Source organism: Strix uralensis, chromosome 1 (assembly GCF_047716275.1).
Source record: "Strix uralensis isolate ZFMK-TIS-50842 chromosome 1, bStrUra1, whole genome shotgun sequence".
Taxonomy (NCBI): Eukaryota; Metazoa; Chordata; class Aves; order Strigiformes; family Strigidae; genus Strix; species Strix uralensis.
In genome coordinates, this window is record NC_133972.1 from 16341351 (window position 1) to 16362709 (window position 21359).

Genomic DNA, 21359 nt, shown 5'->3' on the forward strand with positions numbered 1-21359 from the left:
AAAACCCTTTCTATTCATTTTATTTTTTCTGCAATGTAACTATGTTCTTCCTGTGCCTGTATCCCATGTTGATCACGTTTCTAATTTAAATCCCTGCAAAAAAAGAGACACTATCATAAAAGACTGCAGTTGACATTTATTTCAAAAAAAAACCTGCAAAAGGCTAAATCAATGCGTTAAACTAGCAAAACATATTTGGAGTGGTTTCTAAAACAGTGTTAACTATAACTCTACAGAAATTTCATCTGAAGAGCACAAAGCACAATGCAAACCTTAATTTTGCTTTACATCATGCTGGTGGGGTACGTGCCTCCTCCTGCGTTCCAGATGAGCAGTGAGGCTGCGGGCCTGTGACAGTCTAAGCCAGTAAAAAATGCTGGGTTTATGGTCCTGCCTTTTTCTCTGGATCCACTATTCATTTACAGCCCCTGGCTTGTCCCAGCTCCGGCTCTGATCTGATCCACAATAACCTGGGTCAAGGACCTAACCTGGCAGAGAAGGATCAGCGAAGCACTAGTGCCACACTAAGGAAGCAGCTGAATTGCAGTAATAGTGGCTTTGATCAGCCGAAGGAATTACCTGATTGTCACCTGAATCTGCTCTTTTCTTGTTGTATTAAAAAGAAATTTCAAATATCACAATATTAAAAATATTGTTTGTAAGTTTTTTCCTAAGCTTTCAGCATGGGAATAATCTATAATTCACCAATAAGAAGTCATAATATCTCCTATTTGATTTTCATAGTCAACTTCCTGCTTTGTCCTACATTACTATCGTGCTTGGAAGGAGCTCCATCTAAACACCTGCACACCACCTTCTTGTTTTCTTGGGCTCTTGAGACTAGTCTTTTCTTACTTTGTACACATTTTTGAGCAGGAACTTTCTTTTTGTTACGCAATATTAAAGCATTTAGCATAAAAAGCCCTTGTCCAGGACTAGAGAAGCTTTTTAATACAAGTGATAAATCTTAATTATAATGCAGAAGAGAAATACTACATTGGTCATGATGATAACACATCCACTTCTTTATCCTGCGGTTACTAATGTCAATAGCAAAGCTGTATTGACTTCAGATGGCATGAGATTAAGCCTTACAGCATTATTATTCCATATAATTTTGAAATTTTTTTTAATAAAATGTCATCAGCATAAAGGAAAACCTTAGCTTTCTAGCAGTACAGACACACAGGCTGGATTGACAATAATACAGATGTAGATATATCCACAGGGTGAATATAATGTGTGTGTGTGTAAATATTCCTTTTATATATATATAAAAAATATTTTTTTCTGAGACTACTAAAGTGATGTAGGCATTATGTCTTAGATGGATATGTCTTAATCTCAGCACTCCTGTCAAGATTAGTTTTATTATCTAAGTGAACAGTAATTTAAAAGAAATAGCATTTTATTGAGCTTCTGCTTAAATCCCAGCAAATTCAGATAAAGACAGTCTGTCTTGGCATGACAGGACTTGAGAACTGAAACTGCAAGTTCCTCAGAAACTGCCATCTACTTTCATCTGTTTAATGCTCAAAGCCACACTGTGTGTTTATATTATGCTCAAACGAAATTAATGAGTTTTTGAAGAAAAATAGCTGAAATGAAAAATCTTAAATATCATTTTAAGACTGTAATTTAATACAAATTCGTTGCATCAACCTCTGCGTATGCAGAGGTTCTATTTAATTTTCATTAAATAATGTAATATATTTTTTCAAATATCATTTGACACTAGTAATTCCTTTTTTATTATGTGTCTTATATGGGATTGATAGCCTAGTATTTCATACAAAGACTGCAGGCTGCTCAGTTCCAGCTGCTTACACTTGAGCAGCCACTGGATGGCAGTCACATACAACTTTGAAAAGAATTCAGCTTGGTCCTTTAACTTGCTGACCTAAAAAGAAATCCTAGGTTAAGTGCTTCTAGAAAAAGTTTTCTTTCGTTAGATAATGCTAGTTTAGAACAAAGACTAACAATAAAAATGAGTGGACAGAAATGTCACTATTCCCTCACTGTTGTCTTGTTGTGCACCATTTAATTTCAGGTGCCAAGATTAGAGAAAGGCACAGCTCAGGGCTGGCTGTGGAAGGCAATGCAGGCGTCCCCCATGGGACAGGAGATGCCAGAGCTGGCAGTGGAGCAGGAGCTGGCTCTATCACTAATCAGAAATGCTTGCCTCTACTGATGGCAATGCCAGGAAATCAGTATCAACAATTTTAAAATGGAGATTTATTTCAACCAGGAGTCAAAACAACCCAGGACTTCAGAGTCCTTAAACCCTTAAAACAGTTCATAGCTGAACCCATTTCCTTGACTTCATTGAGATCTGGAAAATATATGTGAGTAGATAGATTCAGTTATTCAAGAGGTCAGTTTAAACTAATAATCCTACTGTAAACTGGCTGTATCTGTTAAGAGTCTGCAATGTAACACAGCATTAGTCTCCTTGTTGCCATCCCTGGGTCCCACACCCAGTAGGATCTTTTGCCTCTGCACCATGATGGTAGTTCTGCCACAATGAAGTCCCAAGGGGAGACGAGGTCACTGGAAGGATTTATTTTTTTTTTAAAATCTGACCAAGATCACTGCTAAATAAACTGTTCCAAGGTCGGGGGAAAAGGGGGCACGCCTGCTCATGTCTTTGACTCCTTTTTGGCTGCAGCAGAAACCTGCATGGTTTCACCTCTGGCATGTCCTGCACACCCTGCTGCAGCCTCTCTCTTTGAGCTTTGCCACAGAAGTCCCACTGGAGGACTCCAGTGTGCAGGTATGCATGTGGGTCTACCTCTGCCTCCCTGCTGCGCTTGTGTAGGGATTTCCCAGAGTAATCAGAAAAAAAGGGGGAAGAGGGCAAGAATGACAGTTCCCTGCCCATTGCTCCTTTGCCAAAACACTGGCACCATCCCCATTTCCAGAGAGGTGAAACCTATGACCGCACATCAGTTTGAGGAATTTGGTGAAATACTGTATCATTATTTTGGGTTCATAGTCATAGTGTAATGGTATATTTTTACTTATTTTAAATGTGTCTCCCAATACGCATTTTTGCCAGGAAAGATGAAGTTGCAGAATTGTGTCTGCCAGAACAAGGTGAGGTTTGCAATGCTCTTTGGTTCCTGAAGGATTTTCACCATGGCCTCAGAAGAGCTTCTTAGAAAACATATCATCTGTGATTACCTGAACTACAAAATCCAAGCTTTGGGTGATAGGGTGATATATTAGATATTCTGGGCCCAAATTATAGAGCAGCTTAAAAATAAAAACCTAGACCTCAAAGCTGTTGTTGTACTGTATGGGCAGAAGGCAGCCTTGGAGGGAACCTGTATTGCAAAGAAACAAACTATAGCTTTACATAGCTAATATACTGAGTCTCTTTTAATCCGTTGTGGAACAGCCTTTCCACATCCTGAACGCTACTGAAGACAAAGGGAGTTTCACCACACTGCAGCTGGCAGGATTTGGTATTCTGTATTTGTCCATGTAAAGGCTCACAGTGATTCATCATTTAAATTGACTTTTCATTTTCAGGTATGTCCTGCAGACACAATCAGCATTCGCAGGTAGAGGCAGCCTGTAAATTAGGCAGGGATGACTTCTTTATTACTTGTTCCTAATAGTTATTCTGATAATGGACACCTGGACCATGGCTACAGCTCTAGGATGCCCACAATACATTGATAAAGAAAATGATAGATTGATAATAATTATTATGATGTATTAGTATTTTATCAGATTAATGATGATCTGATCAACCTCACTGCTCAGATTCAAAGTCATAATAAAAAAAAAAAAATTAAATATTGCTCCAGATTGATTTTGGAAAAGGAAAAACTTAAATGTTGATGATGTTGACAAATACCCGTGTACATGATAGTACGCCAGATTATTTCATCAGTTGCTTCAGAATATTTATATACATATACACATAAAAGGAGAACCTAGAAGATGAATCCTATGCAATCAGAATGTAACAGAAATAATTCCACTGCAAGCAAAAAAGTTACATGAAGTTAAAGTCTTGTCATATGAAAGGGTGGAGAATCAGGGTTTTGTGGACCAGTCTTTTCACCAATCTTTTCCTGATATGCCTCTCTAAAGTCTATACCTTTAATTTAATAACCGTACTGGTAAATACCATGACAGCTTTGAGCCATTCCCATTTGTCTTCTGAAATAAGAAGGGAATTCTTGTTTCACCTGGTATGCCTGCAGCTGCCACTGAAAACAGGTCTGACACTTGTGATGTTGGGTGCTGGAACACCGATTTCCCTTACCAGGGAAACCAATAGCAAGCAGTTAACTGGAGTTTGTACTTAGTAGCACCTGCTGTGGTTAAGGTTGAGATCTGGTTTGTATTTAAACTATCTGTATTTGTTTGATTACACCCTTTCAAAGAAGAACTCTTTTTGATTTGAAATTATATAACTTTAATTTCAGGTAAAATATGTATTTCTACTGTTTATCAAAAATCTGAGAAAAGCTGTTCAAGATACTCTGAACAAATTGAAACTTCTTAGTTTCCAAGTAAGAAGACGGAACTATGTTTTTCCATATATTTGGCTCAAAAGTCTACAGTTTAAAACTGGGAGATAGCCAGTAGTCATGCTAATAAACATTCGTGCCAAATTTTAAGTAATTGGTGTGAAAACTAGTTATGATCAATTAAAAATAATTTCTGAACATATTTGCTAAACCTCTTTTGTCATCTGCAGAGAGCATTTTCCCTCTCTATTATGTATACACTTCTCTTGTTGGGGTTTCATGGGGCACTATAAAAAATACAGGACCCCTCTTTTCCAGTTATGATTGCCTCTGCAGATTCATGGTTATGACATCAGTAGGCTTTCCACGAGTTCACAGTATTCCAGGGTACCAGGGGATTCAGCCCTTCAGTTCTACACTATCTGCCATTCATTTACTTTTAACCATTGAATTGAACATTTGTGGTATCATTGAAGCAAACTAATCCAAGATTTTTTGACATTAAAAAGTAGTAATATGGCAAAAACATATGTGAAAAAATGTATGACCTTTACTGTTGCAGTTTTTCCAGAATTTCTTCTGCAGTCTGTTATACCCTGCAAAGTCTTAAATCACGTATATGAGTTTCTATCCTTTTTTGTTTCAAGGTAAAGCCTGAATAAAATAAACAGTTGTTGTTCTGCCCTCTTTAAGCATGTGTAATAAATAAGTAAAGCTAGGAAAGTAAATAACAACAGCACAGACAAAAATTCACCCCTATTACCTTTATGAAGTGTGAACATCAAAACTCTGTTGAGGTGTGTTGAACTTAGTATCACTAGTAATAGCCCTATCTTAATAGTGCTACTACTAAGTATAGGCAATTTATTTTATTTCTCTCTCTTCACATTTTTTCTTTTAAATAGTTAAAAAACAGGAAAAAATATGCTAATGTAATGTGATTGTCGTGTCATATCACGGACAGTATGAGTTTCCTGTAGATTAAAATATTCAGCTAAGTTGATTACGCTTGAGTTTATTTTTTAGGTCTCACTAGGTGTCATCACAATAAAATTGAACAAGATTTTCAACAAGAAAATTATAAACGTGAAGTGCAAAAAAGTATGTCTTATTAATTTATGACTTTTTTGTGATAAAAAGAGAATGCCCAACACCTGCATTAGTCTCAACTTCTCAGCTGTGTAAATCTAGCTTTAGCAGTAACATAAGTCCCAAATGGAAATCTTATATTAAATAATAAGCTGGTTTATTGTTGATGTTGATGCTGTTGTTATTTTTAGCAATTATATTGAAGCACACAAGCAAAAGCTGAAATGACTGTACAGCAACCAGAACAAATGTCCAATATAGGTATTTACCAGGCCTTGGGAACTGTGGAGATGGCAGATATAGAAGGAAGGGTATTAACTGTTACTTTCCCTTTACCAAAATGAAAGCAGATCATATCAGAGTTGTAAGTGGTGGCATAAACTTCATAAAGTAGACCTGATTCAGTAGCACTGTAAGAAGGCAGATCAGTTCAAAATACTCATAAATTCTTTTCTCTTTCCCCAGCTTGATCACTATCCTCCAACAAGTTACAGCCTGCCAACAGCATCTGACATTCAGTTCAATTCCCCAAAGGCACTATTCCTAGGAAAAGTTATAGGTAAGATTTCATTCAATACCTGGTTATTTTATTACGTATTTTTAGAGAATACTGAAAACCGTAAGCACATGGGACAATGATGTGTGTCGTGTTTGCAGCAGGACACTTGCTGCCCACGTCATTCTTGATTAGAAAGTGGTGATATTGGAGTTATACCTAAAGGAAGGGGTTATGTTCACCTTTTCACATAGGCTGATACACACACAAGTGATTGTCTGCCCAATGCATGATAAAAAACAGATTACAGGTAAAGAGACACTTGTAAAATTGTATTTGTGAAGGTTCATTACCCTCTCGTGTCAGGTGGAGGGAATACGAAGAAATCATTGAGACCACTGCTTCTATGAGAAGATATTGAAGTTATTTTGAATATTATCCTTCACTGTGAAGTTATCATATGCTTTGTGTAATGCCTTTATCCATGCAGTCAGCCTTGTTATCCTAGTTCATCCTCTTGTGGCATAACTGTCCCTCATCACTCTGCCAGTTTCTCACAGTGAGGCCCACCAGCAAGGTCCTTTGGAAGTCTGTAACACCTACAGCAACACTCGTCTATATATTTTCCATCCCTTTTATGGACCTCATCGTTATTTCCCAGTGCAGCAGCTTCCTGGCCAGCTCCCCAGCTGAATGCAAGACACAATACAGATGCTTCTTAAACTGCCTTGGCCTCGCTTTTAGGCCATCTTACTTTCTATTGCTTAATTTTTCCACTACTGGCATCTTACATGAATTTCCAGGGTTACTCACTTCAGGAATCAATTATTCCCTGACATTTATACCTTTTAAGGAGGGCTTTTTCCCCTTTTCAGAGACAAGGGGGTATTGATATTATTTCCTCTAAGTGCTTCGTACAGGGATGTGGTTGCTTGAACTGTAGTGAAGGGTTTAATCCAGAAAATTGTAAACTTTTCTTTGTTTAGTGGTGTAGGGGAGTAATCTGTGAACCCCATTCACTGATTTTTTAAGTGTAAAAGCAATTGACCGCATAGCTAATGTGGTTTTTTTGAAGATACGCTTTTCCATTTGTTTCGGTTTTAAAATTTAATGTGTTGAACTTCTGTGAAATAGGAAATGCAAAGCCTTTAAAATGGTTGGTTAGCGAGAGTGACATGAACTGTTTTCTGGTACTCTCCAAGTCAGTTGTGTAGATAGTACAAAAGACAGTGCAATCTGATTTTGGTGAGTCTCTGGAAACTGGGTGCGTTCCCACCTCACCGCACTGAATTAGGGCAGTTGGACTTGAGCGGACTCTCTGCCTCAAGCAGACTGCTGGCCTTGTCATTTGTTAATTAAAAGTGAGGAGACAGGCAGAGAATTCAGCAGCTGGAATAACTGCAGGCAAGGAATGGGGCTTGACTCTTTTCTGCCAGGTGACTGTGAGCAAAAATACCAGCTGAAGGGTGTTGCAGTGGCCATCTCTAATGGATTCATTGCCAGAGAAGTTCTGTTTCCTTTGATAGGGCAGCTCTCTGTAAAAGTTAATGTATCTGAGAAACTACCACAATACAGCAGTGCTGCCTCCACAGCTCAGCCCTGGAAATAAGTTTAACTTTTCTGAATGGTTGTTTGGATCCAGCTAAAAATGACGCTTTCCCGGCCATTCTAATGAGGCAATGTTTTGAAGGAGGCTGAGCAAGGAGTGTGAGAGAGAGAATGGAGGTAGGCATACAACAGAGAAAAGCCTGCAGCATAAGAGAGAAATAAGAGTGAAGGGAAAGAAAAGGGCAACTCCTAAAACACAGAAGAAAACAATGCACTGTATACTGTGGTGTGAAAAGAAAAAGGAAGAAACACAAAATGGAAGAGAAAGCAAGAAATATTGTTTACACTACACTCGTTTAAAATACGCTGAGTGCAGACAGAGCTCTGCAAGGAAACCACTTCTTATTCCTTTGAATTGCTGAGCTGGCAAGTGAACTAGCAACATAGTCATGTAACCACATAGATGAAACCGTGACATAGATAGGAGGTTTGGACTTTGCACTGGTTCTTTCTGAGCTGAATTTTTAAGCAGGTTCATAGCACTACAAAGTCCAAGTCCACCCAGCTGTCTCCCATGTAACTCCATGCCCAAGTGCTGGTTTCTTTGCTGTGTTTAAATACTCACATTCTGAAAATTTTTTACACATTCATGGAGAATAAAGGGGTTGCAAGAACTGGACAACTCAGAGAGTGCATGATACGACCTTTCATGTCTAGGATTCTTGTTTCAATATTGTCAGTGACTGAAAGGCATGATAACCATCCCAGAGGTCCAAACAGAATCAGTGATCAACCCAGTTCTGTTCCTACAGATCTAAACACACAACACCTCACATTTGCCTCATTTGCAGTTGTTGAAAATGGAGTTTTAAGTCTCCTTTGACTGTTTCAGTTGGATTCTACCAAATGACAAGCTTGGAAACAGAGCAGTATCTGTATTCTGCCTGTTAATGTCAAAAGCTTGATCATAGTACTCACTGGACTTTTTCAGAATAAAGACATATAAAAAGAAAAAATAGCAGAGGTCAGTGAATATAATTTTACTTCTGGTTTAAATACCTGGGAACTTACAATTTATATTCCTCTCACTCTTTATAAATATGGTAACCTGACAAGAGCCATTAAAAGCAAGTATCAACTCTAGAAGTTGAAAGAGTAAACATAGTCTTCATAATATCTGTCTCATAAATACACATGGCACAGTTTGTCATCAGGAAGCAGAAAGCAATCACATCTATCACTGATGCTCACTTTCAGCTCCTCTGCTAACTTAAAAGACTGGGCACAGGGAAAGGTCTTGGGATACCCTGAAGGAGTGATGTGTGGGTAGGTTATATTTCTGTTTTCCTGTGCTACTTGATTTTAAGCCTCAGACGACCGTTTCTGAAAATGCTATTTGCATCCGTTCCCTGCATTTGTTATGTATTGTACATCTCTGGGATTGAATAGTTCATTTTTTAACAGCGTAGGATTGTATGAGAAGATTGGGAATATGATTTTTTTGCTTCCTCTTGCTTATGTTGCTGTCTTTGCAAAATAGAGTATTTTATTAAGCAAAAGAGCAAATCAGTACTAAAGAAAAAAAAAACCCTTCTGCCAAAGAAAAATTGAACTTCTCTGTAGAGTCACTGATTTCCTGATGTAAAATTTTTGTGCAGCTGACCACGTCTTTTGATCAGCTGTACTGTGCAACTCCCAGAGTGATGTCGAACGGGGCAAGATCACACTTAATACAGTTACACAACTGCAGCAGTTTGAAGGGCAAAATAGACACAGAATACAGTATCTTTAAAGCTTCTAATTGTCACATCATACTGGCTTGGCATATTTCAGTGGCCCAGAGGGATTAGCACCAACAGAAGATCTGGATACATTTATCAAGTTACAATTTCTACCCACCTGCAATTACATTCTCTAAATGGGCAATATGGGAGTAGCCTCCTATCTCACTGCTAGCCTGTCATCAGTTGCATTCAGTTTCTGTTGTTCCCATACTATCCAATTCTTATTTGTCATCAAAAATGAATGCAAGGCCGTAGTTATTTGTAAAGACAGATGGGTTTTTGAAGAGCACTCTGGAACAATCTTACTAAGAAACTGATCTTCCACCTGTCTTATTTCCATTTTTATTAGGGTTATTTGCATAGGAGCAGCCATTTCTGCCACAGCTGTGCTTGCTGTGATAGCTCATCTGCTGCCAGTCACAAGTGATCACTTGTACAACACCTACCACAACGCAACACCACTCTTTGCTCTAGGTGTTACAGCAATATGGCTGATTAATAAAATGGTGATGAAATGGCTCCATGCCTCATAACTGTTCATAATGTTTTCTCTAACTCAGGAGGGTCGCATCAGAAACAAAAATAAATTACTGAATTTCAGTTGTGATCAGGGAGCATTTCTTCTTTAAGTTGAGGTGTTTTCTGCTTTTCTGAAATAATTTCCAGAAAACGCAGTTGTTCACTGGCTTGAAAAACACTAATATAAAATGTTTTTAGCCCCTGGGAAACTGGAGGTAAAGGCATTCAGTATATAATTCTTACCTGACTAAAATGGATTATGATTCGAGGTGTGAAATAAAGCTGAAGGAGACAATGAATGAAAAATCCTGGTTTATGTGTGTGTAGTAATAAAAATAATAGCACTAGAGAAATTCAGGATTTTATAAAAAAGAAGGGAATTGTTAACGTTTCAAGGAAGTTCTTTAATCTGTTATTTAAACATATTTAGGCTTTGATGGCTGACACAGACAAGGCAAGAGGGAAAAGCTGGCTATCTGAATGACCAGATATGAAGAGAAAAAACCAAAAAGTAGACAATGTGACAGGAAGTGTTATACGTCACAGTTCAGATCTGGATCTACATTCCATTTAGGCTGCAATTTGAGACTCATTACTGAGGTAGAATAGAGCAGAGGTTTGATTTTCCCACTCAGCATTGTGGTTTTGGATGCAATGCTCAGGTTTATTTTCACATTCTTTTTGGAGACCTACACCAATTTCCGTTATGTGAACTTGCTATATAGGGAACTGATGTAATAGTCTGTACTTTATTACTGAAAGTGGAGTATTTCCTTGGGTTTTAATATGCAGATATAAAGAATTAGCTACACATAATTAAACATGATTTTGTAAAAGTATCATGCTGGAATTTGAGAGGTTCTTAATAGGATTTTTGATTGAGCACAGAAACACTGAGATCAGACAAGAGTTGCTCTTGAGCAAGTGGCAGGGAAGTAAAGGAAACGTGCTCCTTGTTTGCTTTGCATCTCCACCAACCACTCCAAATCAAATAATATTTCAAAAATACTTAAATATCCACTTGGAAGCAATCAACATAATGTAAGTCATCTATAAAACAGATTATCAATTTCAGAACTGACAGCTGTCCCTGCAGCTAATCTCTGTAGACTCCATTTATGTCTCTGCCTCACCCTAGTGCTCTTCAGGTATTTCCAGTAAGAGTAGCAAAAAGGGAAATACCTTTCAGGTCTGCCTTTTTTCTTACAAAAGCAGGTATCACTGTACAACTAAAGAGAGATCCTGGAAATCAACCCCAGGGTCCAGGAGTCTTTTCTCAAAAGGCTGTTTCCTCAAGAAGAGGTAGAAGGTCTGTTTCTAGATGTGTTATTTCCCTGGTGTCAATGAATGGATTTTTTATTGTTCCCTGGCTGCAGTTTCTCTGTTTCTTTACCAGGGTGTATGATGAAAATAAAAACTGGTCAGGAGACATTCATTGTGACATTCACTGCCTTGGACTGATGGGAGGTAAGACCAGCTTACCTCTAGCCAAGCAATTAGTTTCAAGTGTTCAGAGGAGAGAACACAGAAAAACCTCAAAAGTAGGAGATATATGACATTGCTTACATGGTTCAGGTAAGGTATAGAAATGGGAACTGCTTTTTTGTTGCATGGCATCTCTCCACAAATAGATACTGAATAATAGGAGGCAAAAGTTCAAAATCCTTTGAACTACCAGCAGGGACAATGGCAATTTTCCAAGAGGTAATAATTCTTTGCTACCAAATAAGATACCTTTCCATAGAACAAGCCTGTCAGTTTGATGCTTCAACACTTCTAGCTGAATCACAGAAAACCTACAATGTAATTCATCCTACTTTCAAAACCAGCTTCAGTGTCCATGTTTCCACACAACTGCAGAGGTTTAGAACTTGGAGAGTTTGTTTCATGTCAAACAATATTTACCATCATTGAAAAGGGGGTTTTGATAGCCTTGATAAAAAATTCTGTAAAGGACACATGCATTGTCATCATTGGTGCTCAATTTGAGTACACTGCTTGACAATGACATAATCTGATATGAAGGTCATCTTAAAGAAATCACCAAACCAAATACGGGTTTAGAATTATGTCTCTGATACTGTAAGGTGCTTTGCTCAGCTTTAAATTTGGATCCTAGAAGATAAGGCAGAGCTGTAAATAGATTATGAATAATCTGAAAGTATTCTTCTACTACACATCTTTGACATGTATCTACTGCTACCTCATGATTATGATGAGGTTAGTACCTCATTATATATTAGCAGCGTGGCAGTCAGGGCTCCACAGCTTGAACTTGCTCTGTGGCTCTCCTTCACTTTGCAATGTAGACAGATAATCTGAGTGCAGGGTACGCTAGCCTACTTTCACTGATAATGAGCAGAAAATAGCTAGCGTGCAGTAAATTCATCCACTAACTTACTTCAAAGTAAATGCCTGCTGCTTTGTTTGTGAGCATCAGCATTAACATTCAGTACTGTAATCTCAGGGAGAATGCATATGTATATTGTCATATTAGGAGCCCTCCAGTAGCAGTTGAATATTAAAGATGTGCTTTCCCCTGCATGGTCACACATGAATTATCATACAAAAATATAACATCTGGACAGTTTTCCTTCTCCTCCTCCTCCTGTATAATAGCATCAGCCTGGTTGAAACTACTCTGGGATTTAATATTGCCTATCTCTCTGACCTCAGATCTGTCTATCTGTCCATACCTCGTTCTTTGAAGCTTTTCTGGTAATAGTGGAAATGTTCCACAGCTCTTTTAGTTAAAACAAGAACCAAAGTAAATTTTTTTTTCTTTCAGACCTCTGAGTTTTTCCCTATCTGGTTTCCCATCTACTGGCCTCCCATCCAAGGGGGCACCATAAGCTCTCTGAATTGCCAGTTCCACCCCAATAACTTCTGAGGCAGAAATGAGGGTAGACCAAGTGAATTTTATCTTTTGTTTGAGAACTGAAATGAACAAGAGAAGCCAAGAATATCCATTGGTGCTGTTCACCTCTCACTATCCGTGCTGCATCTTCCTTCCATTTTTCAGAATATTGTGGGATTCAGCTGCTGTGGCACTGGCCAGCTGGCAGCTCCAAAGAGGCAGAAGGTAGACCCCAGACAAGCTGGAGTAAATTAGATGCTATGGTTATCTCACTAGTCACGTGTATAGCCAGCTCTGCTCTTCCAAAAATTAGCTGGAGTCATGCCCTCCCAGTAACTTTTCACTCCCACCCTCAGGTCATTCTTCATCTTTCAGCCCCTATCTCATACTTTATAGCTGACAGCTGCCCTTTCATTTGCTTATTGCACTATTTTCTGTAAAAAGACTTCAGTGATTACTAGTCTTCAAATCTTCTGTGGGCATTCAACAGCTCCAGAAGGTAAACTACCTTTTTTTTTTCCCTCACGCTCTTCTAGCATGCATACCAGCCTGTAACAGGATGCGAGAGTCTCCTAGTTCCTAAATTACAAAGTTCTTTTCCTTTATGCTTTAAGACGTCTCAGAAAATTGTTTCACATAAATCGTTGTACAGAATCTGGTGGAGAAAATAATCCCATTTGCTTTAGAGTTCTTTCCAAAGTATGCATCTATTGGGTCTGAAAAAAAGAAGAAAAAAAAAAAAAAGATATTGTAAAGACATTTAATTTACTTAGTGCCATTTTGAACAGAGTATTTGCACAAGTCTTATTTGACATTCAAAACCGTGTGATAACACTATTTAAAAGTAATGGAATAAAATGAAGACTTAAATTTCAGTAATTAGAATGACCTTTTCCTCACTTCTGTATTTTATTAAGGTGGCATGTCATAGTTATACAACTTTTCTCTACCACAGGAAAAGAGGAACTATTTCACCTGTACTGTGTAATATCTAGTACTAATTTATTTCAAATGCAGCTGCTTTAAAGGGTCAAAGAGGGAAACTGAACATGACAAGATCACCAAGGGCATCAATAAAACCTGCTGCTGGCCCTATAAAAGTGTAATGGCATAGATAGCAAAATTGGAGAGCTGTGAGCACCTTCCAGGCTTGTAAATCATAAAACAAAGTGTTAAACAATCAGAAAATTGAAAGCCAAATGTATACCTGAAGTAGAAAGTGAGAGCATGTTATAATTTTCCTCCAAATATATTTGAAGGAAAAATCAGTATAGATCTCCCCTAAAATAACAGAAAGACAGAACTGACAAAAAATTGTCATTACTAGGCCAAGGCACAAGTCTTTAAATTTGATATTATTTTACCTAACATGGGCAACCTCTGCCCATGGCTCCAGATAGAAAACATTTTAAAATAATGTGAATATACACCCATGTGTTGATCAGAAACAGCTGTAAAAATGTCCATTCTGGCCAGATGATTTTGATTGAGGGTGCAGATTATCTACATGCCATTCCCTGTAAGGACAGGTAAAGAAATTATGTCTAATTCAAAACTCACTCATTGACAACTGAAAAATCCTCAGGTTTTATCTGACACTTGTTTCAGTTAGGAAAGTGAAGGCAACGGGAGAAAAAATCAGAACAAAACAACTCACAGCCTGGCAAAATTACTGCAATTAAAACTCTCATCTTTGGTCAGATGAATGATAATGTCTCCAAGAGATTGTGTGCCTCCAAGTCTGCGGTCTGATTTGGAGAGGTTGTCATACAGACAAGAGAAGTAGCTTGTGCCCCTTGTTTTGGAAGATCTCTGGGATCAAGTCAACCCTCTCCCTCAACAGCTGTCCTAGTTTTCACTGCCATCAGTAATAATTTTAAGTTGCCCATGTCCTCTCCTGATCTGCAATGGCCACTTACGCCAGAAGCAGTGGAGGTTTCCTAAAGCCTGGAGAAAGTTTGCTTAGGTTGCTGGAGAACCTGAGAAGGGCAAGGGATGTGAGAGTTTCTGGGGTGTGAACAAGATAGGAATTTAATGGTATGTGCTACTGTGCCTGAAATAATAAACTCCAAAAGGAGAGTAGGAGCATTTTCCCTAGCAAAGTGCTGCATTAATGATCCTTTGCACACTGGGGCTCAGAGCTGCCTTAGGTCTGGACAGCTTTCAATTCTCTCAGAGAAGTCTGGACCTGTCTGTGCGGATAGGTTTTAAGCTGTACAGCTGTGTGGGAAAAAATTATCTCAGTTCAAAGGCTCAACAGAAAATCTTTGCACTACTAAACTCTGTTTTAATCCACAGCCTTAAGCAGACTTTATATAGAATGTAAAGTAAGTCTATATTGCACTGCTGTTCTTTGCACAAGAAAAAGTCACCTGTTCTGCAGAAGTATAATCAAGACATAGTAAAATAAACATGTTCCACAAACAATATTAAGTAATGAATAAATGTGGAGGTTAGATAATCTTTTTTTAGGTACTTCAAATAGAACTATAAAGTCATAGGCTAAATTATTCATCGTGAATATTTTGCTTAACTCCCACTATCACCAAAAAAAAAAAAAAGAAAAGAAAAAAGGAAATAAATTATAGGAAGATAATTTAACATTTTCATGTTAACATTTTACTGTTAAGCCAGAACTCTCATTATTTAAATTACAGAACCAAAACGTGACTGATGTCTTATTTTTAAGTGTTTCTGCCCAGCAAATTTTAAAGCTATATATATACACTCTTTAAATAAACCCTTTCTGATAGGTACAGTAATGTATTCTCCATCTGCATATTTCAGGGAACAGTTAAAACACTATTAGTTGCCATGGAGAAGGAACTCTGTTCAAAAGATTGCTCGTGTCATTTCCAATGGCTTCAGCTACGTCCGTGCTGTAGATAACAACAAGCACTGTAGTTGCATCAGTGACCTCACATAAAACTTGCCATAGCAATATAGCTCTGATACCGCAGCATGGACTGGCCGTCCCTGATTGTTTGCATGGTATTAAGGTGTGCTTAGGAGGAAGACACTGGGAATCAGTCATCCGAAACCCATCACTGCCGCTTGCTGCGTCTCAGATAATCACCAGTAACGAGCTACAAACATACAATTTGTTTAGATTTTCTCACCACCTATGTTTTTCATGTGCCGTTTCATATATGGTGAAACGTATTTCAGGTAAATTTCAGACTAATACATTTTCAAGCTGAAACATGGCAGTCAGTCACCAAAGGGGTTAGGCAGGATCTTGCCCCTTGTTGAAGGAAGGAGTTGTTTATTAGACAGTAAAATACAGGAGAACTAGTCAAAGAAGTAGTCCTTTATATATCTAAGAAAATGAAAAAAATTGTTTTAATTTAATAATTCAGATTGTTTTCTGTATCAGAAATAACAGAATGATTTTTGGAGGGAAAGATGGAAACTGTCTGGACCCTCACAAATCTTCAATGGGGACATTACTATAACAGCTAAAATTTTTCACCAAGACCCAGGAATGATCTAAATTCATCTGAAAAGGCATGTATGGTGAAAGATACTGCTGATTCTGTCTTGGAAACTCTCTGCTGGTGTGTTTTAGATGGAGGCTTTGAAATGGTTCTGTCATATCTTTTTTTTTGTTGTGTGTGTCTTAAAATATGGTGTCTTATTTGAATAATACCTTTTACAAAAAATTTAGCAGTTTCAAGAACAGTATAGTGTAGTACAGTACTAGGGATAGCATTGTTTTTAAATGGCTTCTTGAATTAGATTCAGAGGTTTTCTACAGCACAGTCAATATCACTAATGGCTCCTTGTGTTGCAATTTGGTTGTTTATTCTGACATATTAGTAGCAGTGTTATGCCATTGACCGTGACAGTTACTGATCCTCAGATTTAGAGACCATAATAAAACTCTATTTAATCTGCAGTACAGTGGCTAGTTCATAAACACTTCATTTAAATACAACAGGAATAAACTCACATCTTTACAACTTTCTTTTCAGAGAAGCCCGTTCCCTCTCCTGTAAATGTACACCACTTTAAGAAATGTCTTCTTTATGACTACATGAACTTACAAATCTATCTCAGCAGTTCTCAGCTAATGAAATACCAGGGTTGTAATCCACTTGCAAACGAAGCAGCTGAGTAAGGTTACAGTCAACCTCCCACCAAAAGGTAGTATTTTTATTTTATTCAGTCTGGTAGCAAGATAACATATACTGTCACTGGTTTTGTTACTCCCTCCTATTTTCTGCTTTCTTTAGATTGTTCAGTATTTTAGCAGTCCTCCCTGCTTTGGAGAGATTGTCAGCTGCCTTATTCTTATATGAAAATGCTTGTTGATCAACAAAATTGTCTCCTGACCCTTCTTACCAGTTGCAGGATCCAAACTGTGTAAAGGTTTCACAATACACAGTTCTTCAAAAATGTCCAGGGAGAGAAACATATTTGTCATCAACCTGTCCGAAAAAAAAATGTTTAAAATACTCAAGCTAGAATGACACACACCCCCCGCAAAAAAAAACCTTTTTCTTTTAGAAGAATTTGAAAACGATTTCTTGAGTTGTGTATGATGAGACACCTCAGAAATACCGATACTGTGAGATATCTCCAGGGAAAACCACTATTACTAGTATAATTCATCAAGCTGTCATCTCTCTCTCAGACAAATTTGTGTTGATTTCAGTTTAGCACTATGAAAATATGCACCTTCTTCACTCAGTAAATACTCACTTAACAAATGAAGATGGGAACAGTCTACTATTTCTGCATTAATTAGACCAAGAATTAGATACTCGCCTTCCATTGTTTCGTAGGTAACATTCCAGGTTTCCCTCTAATTTAAACAGACAAAAAGATGCATTTAAGAAAATAGTAGCCAAATTTGACCTGGCATCACAGGACGAGAGTTGGAGATTATAAAGGACATGCAAAAGCTAAGGAGCTTTCTGATAACTCATCCCCTATTTATGAAAAGAGCATATGGAACATATGGGAAAGAGCAGCAGTGTGTCAGTGGCTAAAAGTGATCTGAGTCTACAAGTACAGAAGCCTGGTGACTGCAAAAGCTATGAGAAAAATAGAGGGACGCAAACTTCAAATACAGCTTCTCAAACCATTTTATTTTCTCTTAGGCGAACCCAAATATTACTTATTTTTTACCATTTAGTAAGACTGTTCTAACAGTGGAGCATTTTCCTTTTCTATTCCCCAGTGAAATAGAAAGAAGGAAAATGTCCAAAAGCTTTATAAGCCGTAACAAATCTTGGAGCAGCAGTGCAGGATAAAGAACTGGCAACGTTCTCAGAAGACTGTAATGAACTTTTTTAAGATTAAGTTTATTGCCTAATTTTCTCTTTATCATTTTCCCCATTAAATCCTTTGAAGAAGCTCCTTGGGAGAGCGTAAATGGCTACTAGAAAATGTCAAGTGCAAACTGACTTAAAACATGCCAAACTATGTCCTTCTTGTGATATGGGTCTTGTTCTCCCCATTATGACTTAACCCATACCAAAACATCATGAATTAACCCCAAACACACCGTGACACTTCTATAGCTAATATTTAATACTGAAGGTGTATATAATATACAGGTGATGCTATGTAAATATACTTCAATCTCTATACTAATTCTTATATACTACATTACACTAATAGTAGTCTGAGCATTTATTGTGATTTTTTTTTCTGTTTTTTTCCACTAAAGTGTCCCGATCCAATGTCAGGAAGGTTTTGGTATGATCCCAAGAGCGAGATTAAGACACAAACGAGGTCAAATGCCATATACCCACAACAACTTTTATTATCAACAGTGAAGAGTGGTAGGGATAGGACAGAATGGAAGGATAAGACAGAAATCAAACAAGTGTCTGGAATAGAGTCAGAAGAATAGTCACCACCATGGATCCAGTGGAGTTCCGTTGGCCCTCAGGCTTCAGTTCTCCAGCTGTGGGTGCACACCCTGGCACGTTTCCAGGATCCTTTTACAGGGCACAGTCCTGCCAGTGGGAAATCGGGCGCATGCGCAGAAGCCTCACACGCTGATCACACACCTCAGGCCTCGTCTATCACGCAGCCTTCGCGTGACTATGGGCACAGCCTCATGGCGGGCAGCCAGCGCAGCCCCTGGCAACAGGCAGCCACAGCCTGTGCTGGTGCTGCCGGACAGGCCGGAGGAAGCTCTACTGCTTCAGCAATCTCCACAGGTTTCCTTGCAAGCTCCAGCGCCACCAGGCCTCGCAACTCTGCCGTGTCCCACCGGGTAAGCACACGTACAAGCAAGCTTTGAGACAACCACTTGACTTTCCAATCTCTCACAACACCCCGTGGCTCAAAGGTTGCTTTAGGACCCATGGTGGCTTTAAGAAAAGACAGTTGTTTAGAAGAGGCCAGAAAAGAGCATTTTGAATTAACTGTATAAAATGTGACACAATATACAGCAAAGAAAACATTAACGTGACAAAACCACATAGCAAATAAGACAGGAAAAGAACATTTGTTCATACAATTTTCACAACTGAACGTTTTGGCAGGTACACCGCACAGACATATTTAACATTGTCTGGTGATGGGACGGCTATAAACTACATATTGGTCACAACGTGTTGAATTAATTGTATTAAACATGGAATAATACATGGCCAAAACAATAATAAGGCCAAACCACACAATATTAACACTAAGAATGGTTAACAATATTCTAACCATATAATAAAGGTAACAATAACAATATCAATTAACAGTATTTTAACCAAACATGTTTAAGCAAAATGTGTCCCAGGCTGGGCTTAAGGACATGCTTCCGGCCCTTGGGAATCAGGGGGAGAAGGTGGTTGGCTACATAAAGAAGTACAACTACAAAATGGGTTACATGGACACTTATAAGACAAACACATATATATCACAAGGGAAAATATAGCAAGAGATAACAGAGTGACCGCCACAAAATTAATTATCAAAAGGGTATTCATTCTGGTTGTTGTTGTCGACTCGGAGCTGAAGATGGTGTCTGGCTCGCCGGAGTTGGGGCCTGCGTACGCAGCAGGAAAATGGATTTCCACGCCTCCAGCCCAGAGCTCATGTGTGGTTTAGGCCTGGGTACTTCGTCCCACCTTCACAGGTAGCTCGCCGCCGTGCTTGTTCTCAGTAAGGCAGTAAGATGGTGGCCATTTGTTAGTAAAAGAGGTCAAAGGTAAGTGAGAAAAGAACACATGCATTTATACAATCTTTATGATAGATGGTGCCTTTCTACGTATGGCACGAATCTGTTTAACACCATCGGGTGAAGCGATAGAGGCAAATTGCATGTTCAATACAACATTTTGAATCAATTGTATAAAACATGGAATCAAACAAGGTAAAAACACTACCACAGCCAAGCCATACAGTGGATAAAACGAAACTCTCTTGACCCAAGGACTTCCCAGGAGCCAAGAGAATACATCCGTGTCCCATCCTTTCCATGTCTGGGTGGGGACATGGGTCAGTTTCCTAATCCCAGAAGTTATTTGTTTAACCACTTCTCCATTATCACCAATTTTTAAACAACAGTTAGAATCATTCAACTTCCCACAACAATTGTCACCATAATGGCAACACCTTCTCCCAGCAATCACAGGCTGACCCTTGCTAACACCTGTGGTTGGACACTGCCAAATGCATCTGCTACAAACAGCCTCTGTTTAGAAAATTTAACCCCACAGTTAGTCGCATCTTTCGTTTTGATAGCTGAGATTTGAGTGCCAGTATCTACCAAAACTGTGACTGGGACTTGTTTTAGTCCCAAAATGCCTGTAATTAGTAATCACCCCTGTCATTTTCAGTGAGCCTTCTAATATAAGCCCAGCCTTCGCCCCCCTCCCCTGCTCACCACTGGAGGGTGAAGGATCTAGTTTCCTGCTGAATTTAGGGGACGTTTGTCTCTAATAAGTCGATTAAAGAGGGTGCACTCAGGGTGGTATTTTTAGACCACATCTCCTTATCTGTCAGTATATCGGGCCATCCCAACAACAGTTTTTCTAACTTGTCTGTTGGCAATTCGTCCATTAAGTTACTCAGGATCCCCTTTTGCCATCCCTTTGCCCACAGATTATTACGCTTGTTCGGGGTGTCTCTCCCTCTGGGTGGTTTAGCGAGGGGTGCTCTACTGTCACCCCCAGAGCACGGAGCCCTTTTTACTTCTGCTCATCTCAGACCCCTGGAATCTGTTTTAGTGGTTGGAAGGCTAACAGGGCCATAATTGCGTTCATAATTAGTAATTCTTGGGCCACTTCCCCCCAAGTCCACATTTTCCTATCCAGGGGCCGGTGGTACCAATCGGGTGTAAGTCCTTCTAAAGCAGCCGCAACTGCTTTGCCCTGAGGCATTGCCTGTATTTTCCTCTGTAATTGTATACCAATCAGCTTTAACTTATAAGTCATTTGTTTGGGGTCTACTGGCATCATCATCAGGGACACCTGCCTAGGATTCAATTTGCAATCATACACCATGTGCAAACAAGCTGCCTTCTGCACACTTACCACCAATTGATCAAGAGTCCCCTATTGGGCAGGGGGTCTGAGCCCCTTGGAGAGGGGGGATCCCCTCACCAAGGGGCTCAAAACCCCTGC

General features: G+C 38.8%; 1 protein-coding gene across 1 annotated transcript in view; it reads left to right on the forward strand.

Moving 5' to 3' along the window:
- The window catches only part of CNTNAP2 (contactin associated protein 2), a 1208535-nt gene that overhangs the window by 1118119 nt on the left and 69057 nt on the right, over window positions 1-21359 (forward strand). Inside the window, exon 21 of the mRNA XM_074892371.1 lies at window positions 6042-6135. Within this exon, the coding sequence (XP_074748472.1) occupies window positions 6042-6135 (94 nt within the window). The remainder of the gene's footprint in view (window positions 1-6041; window positions 6136-21359) is intronic.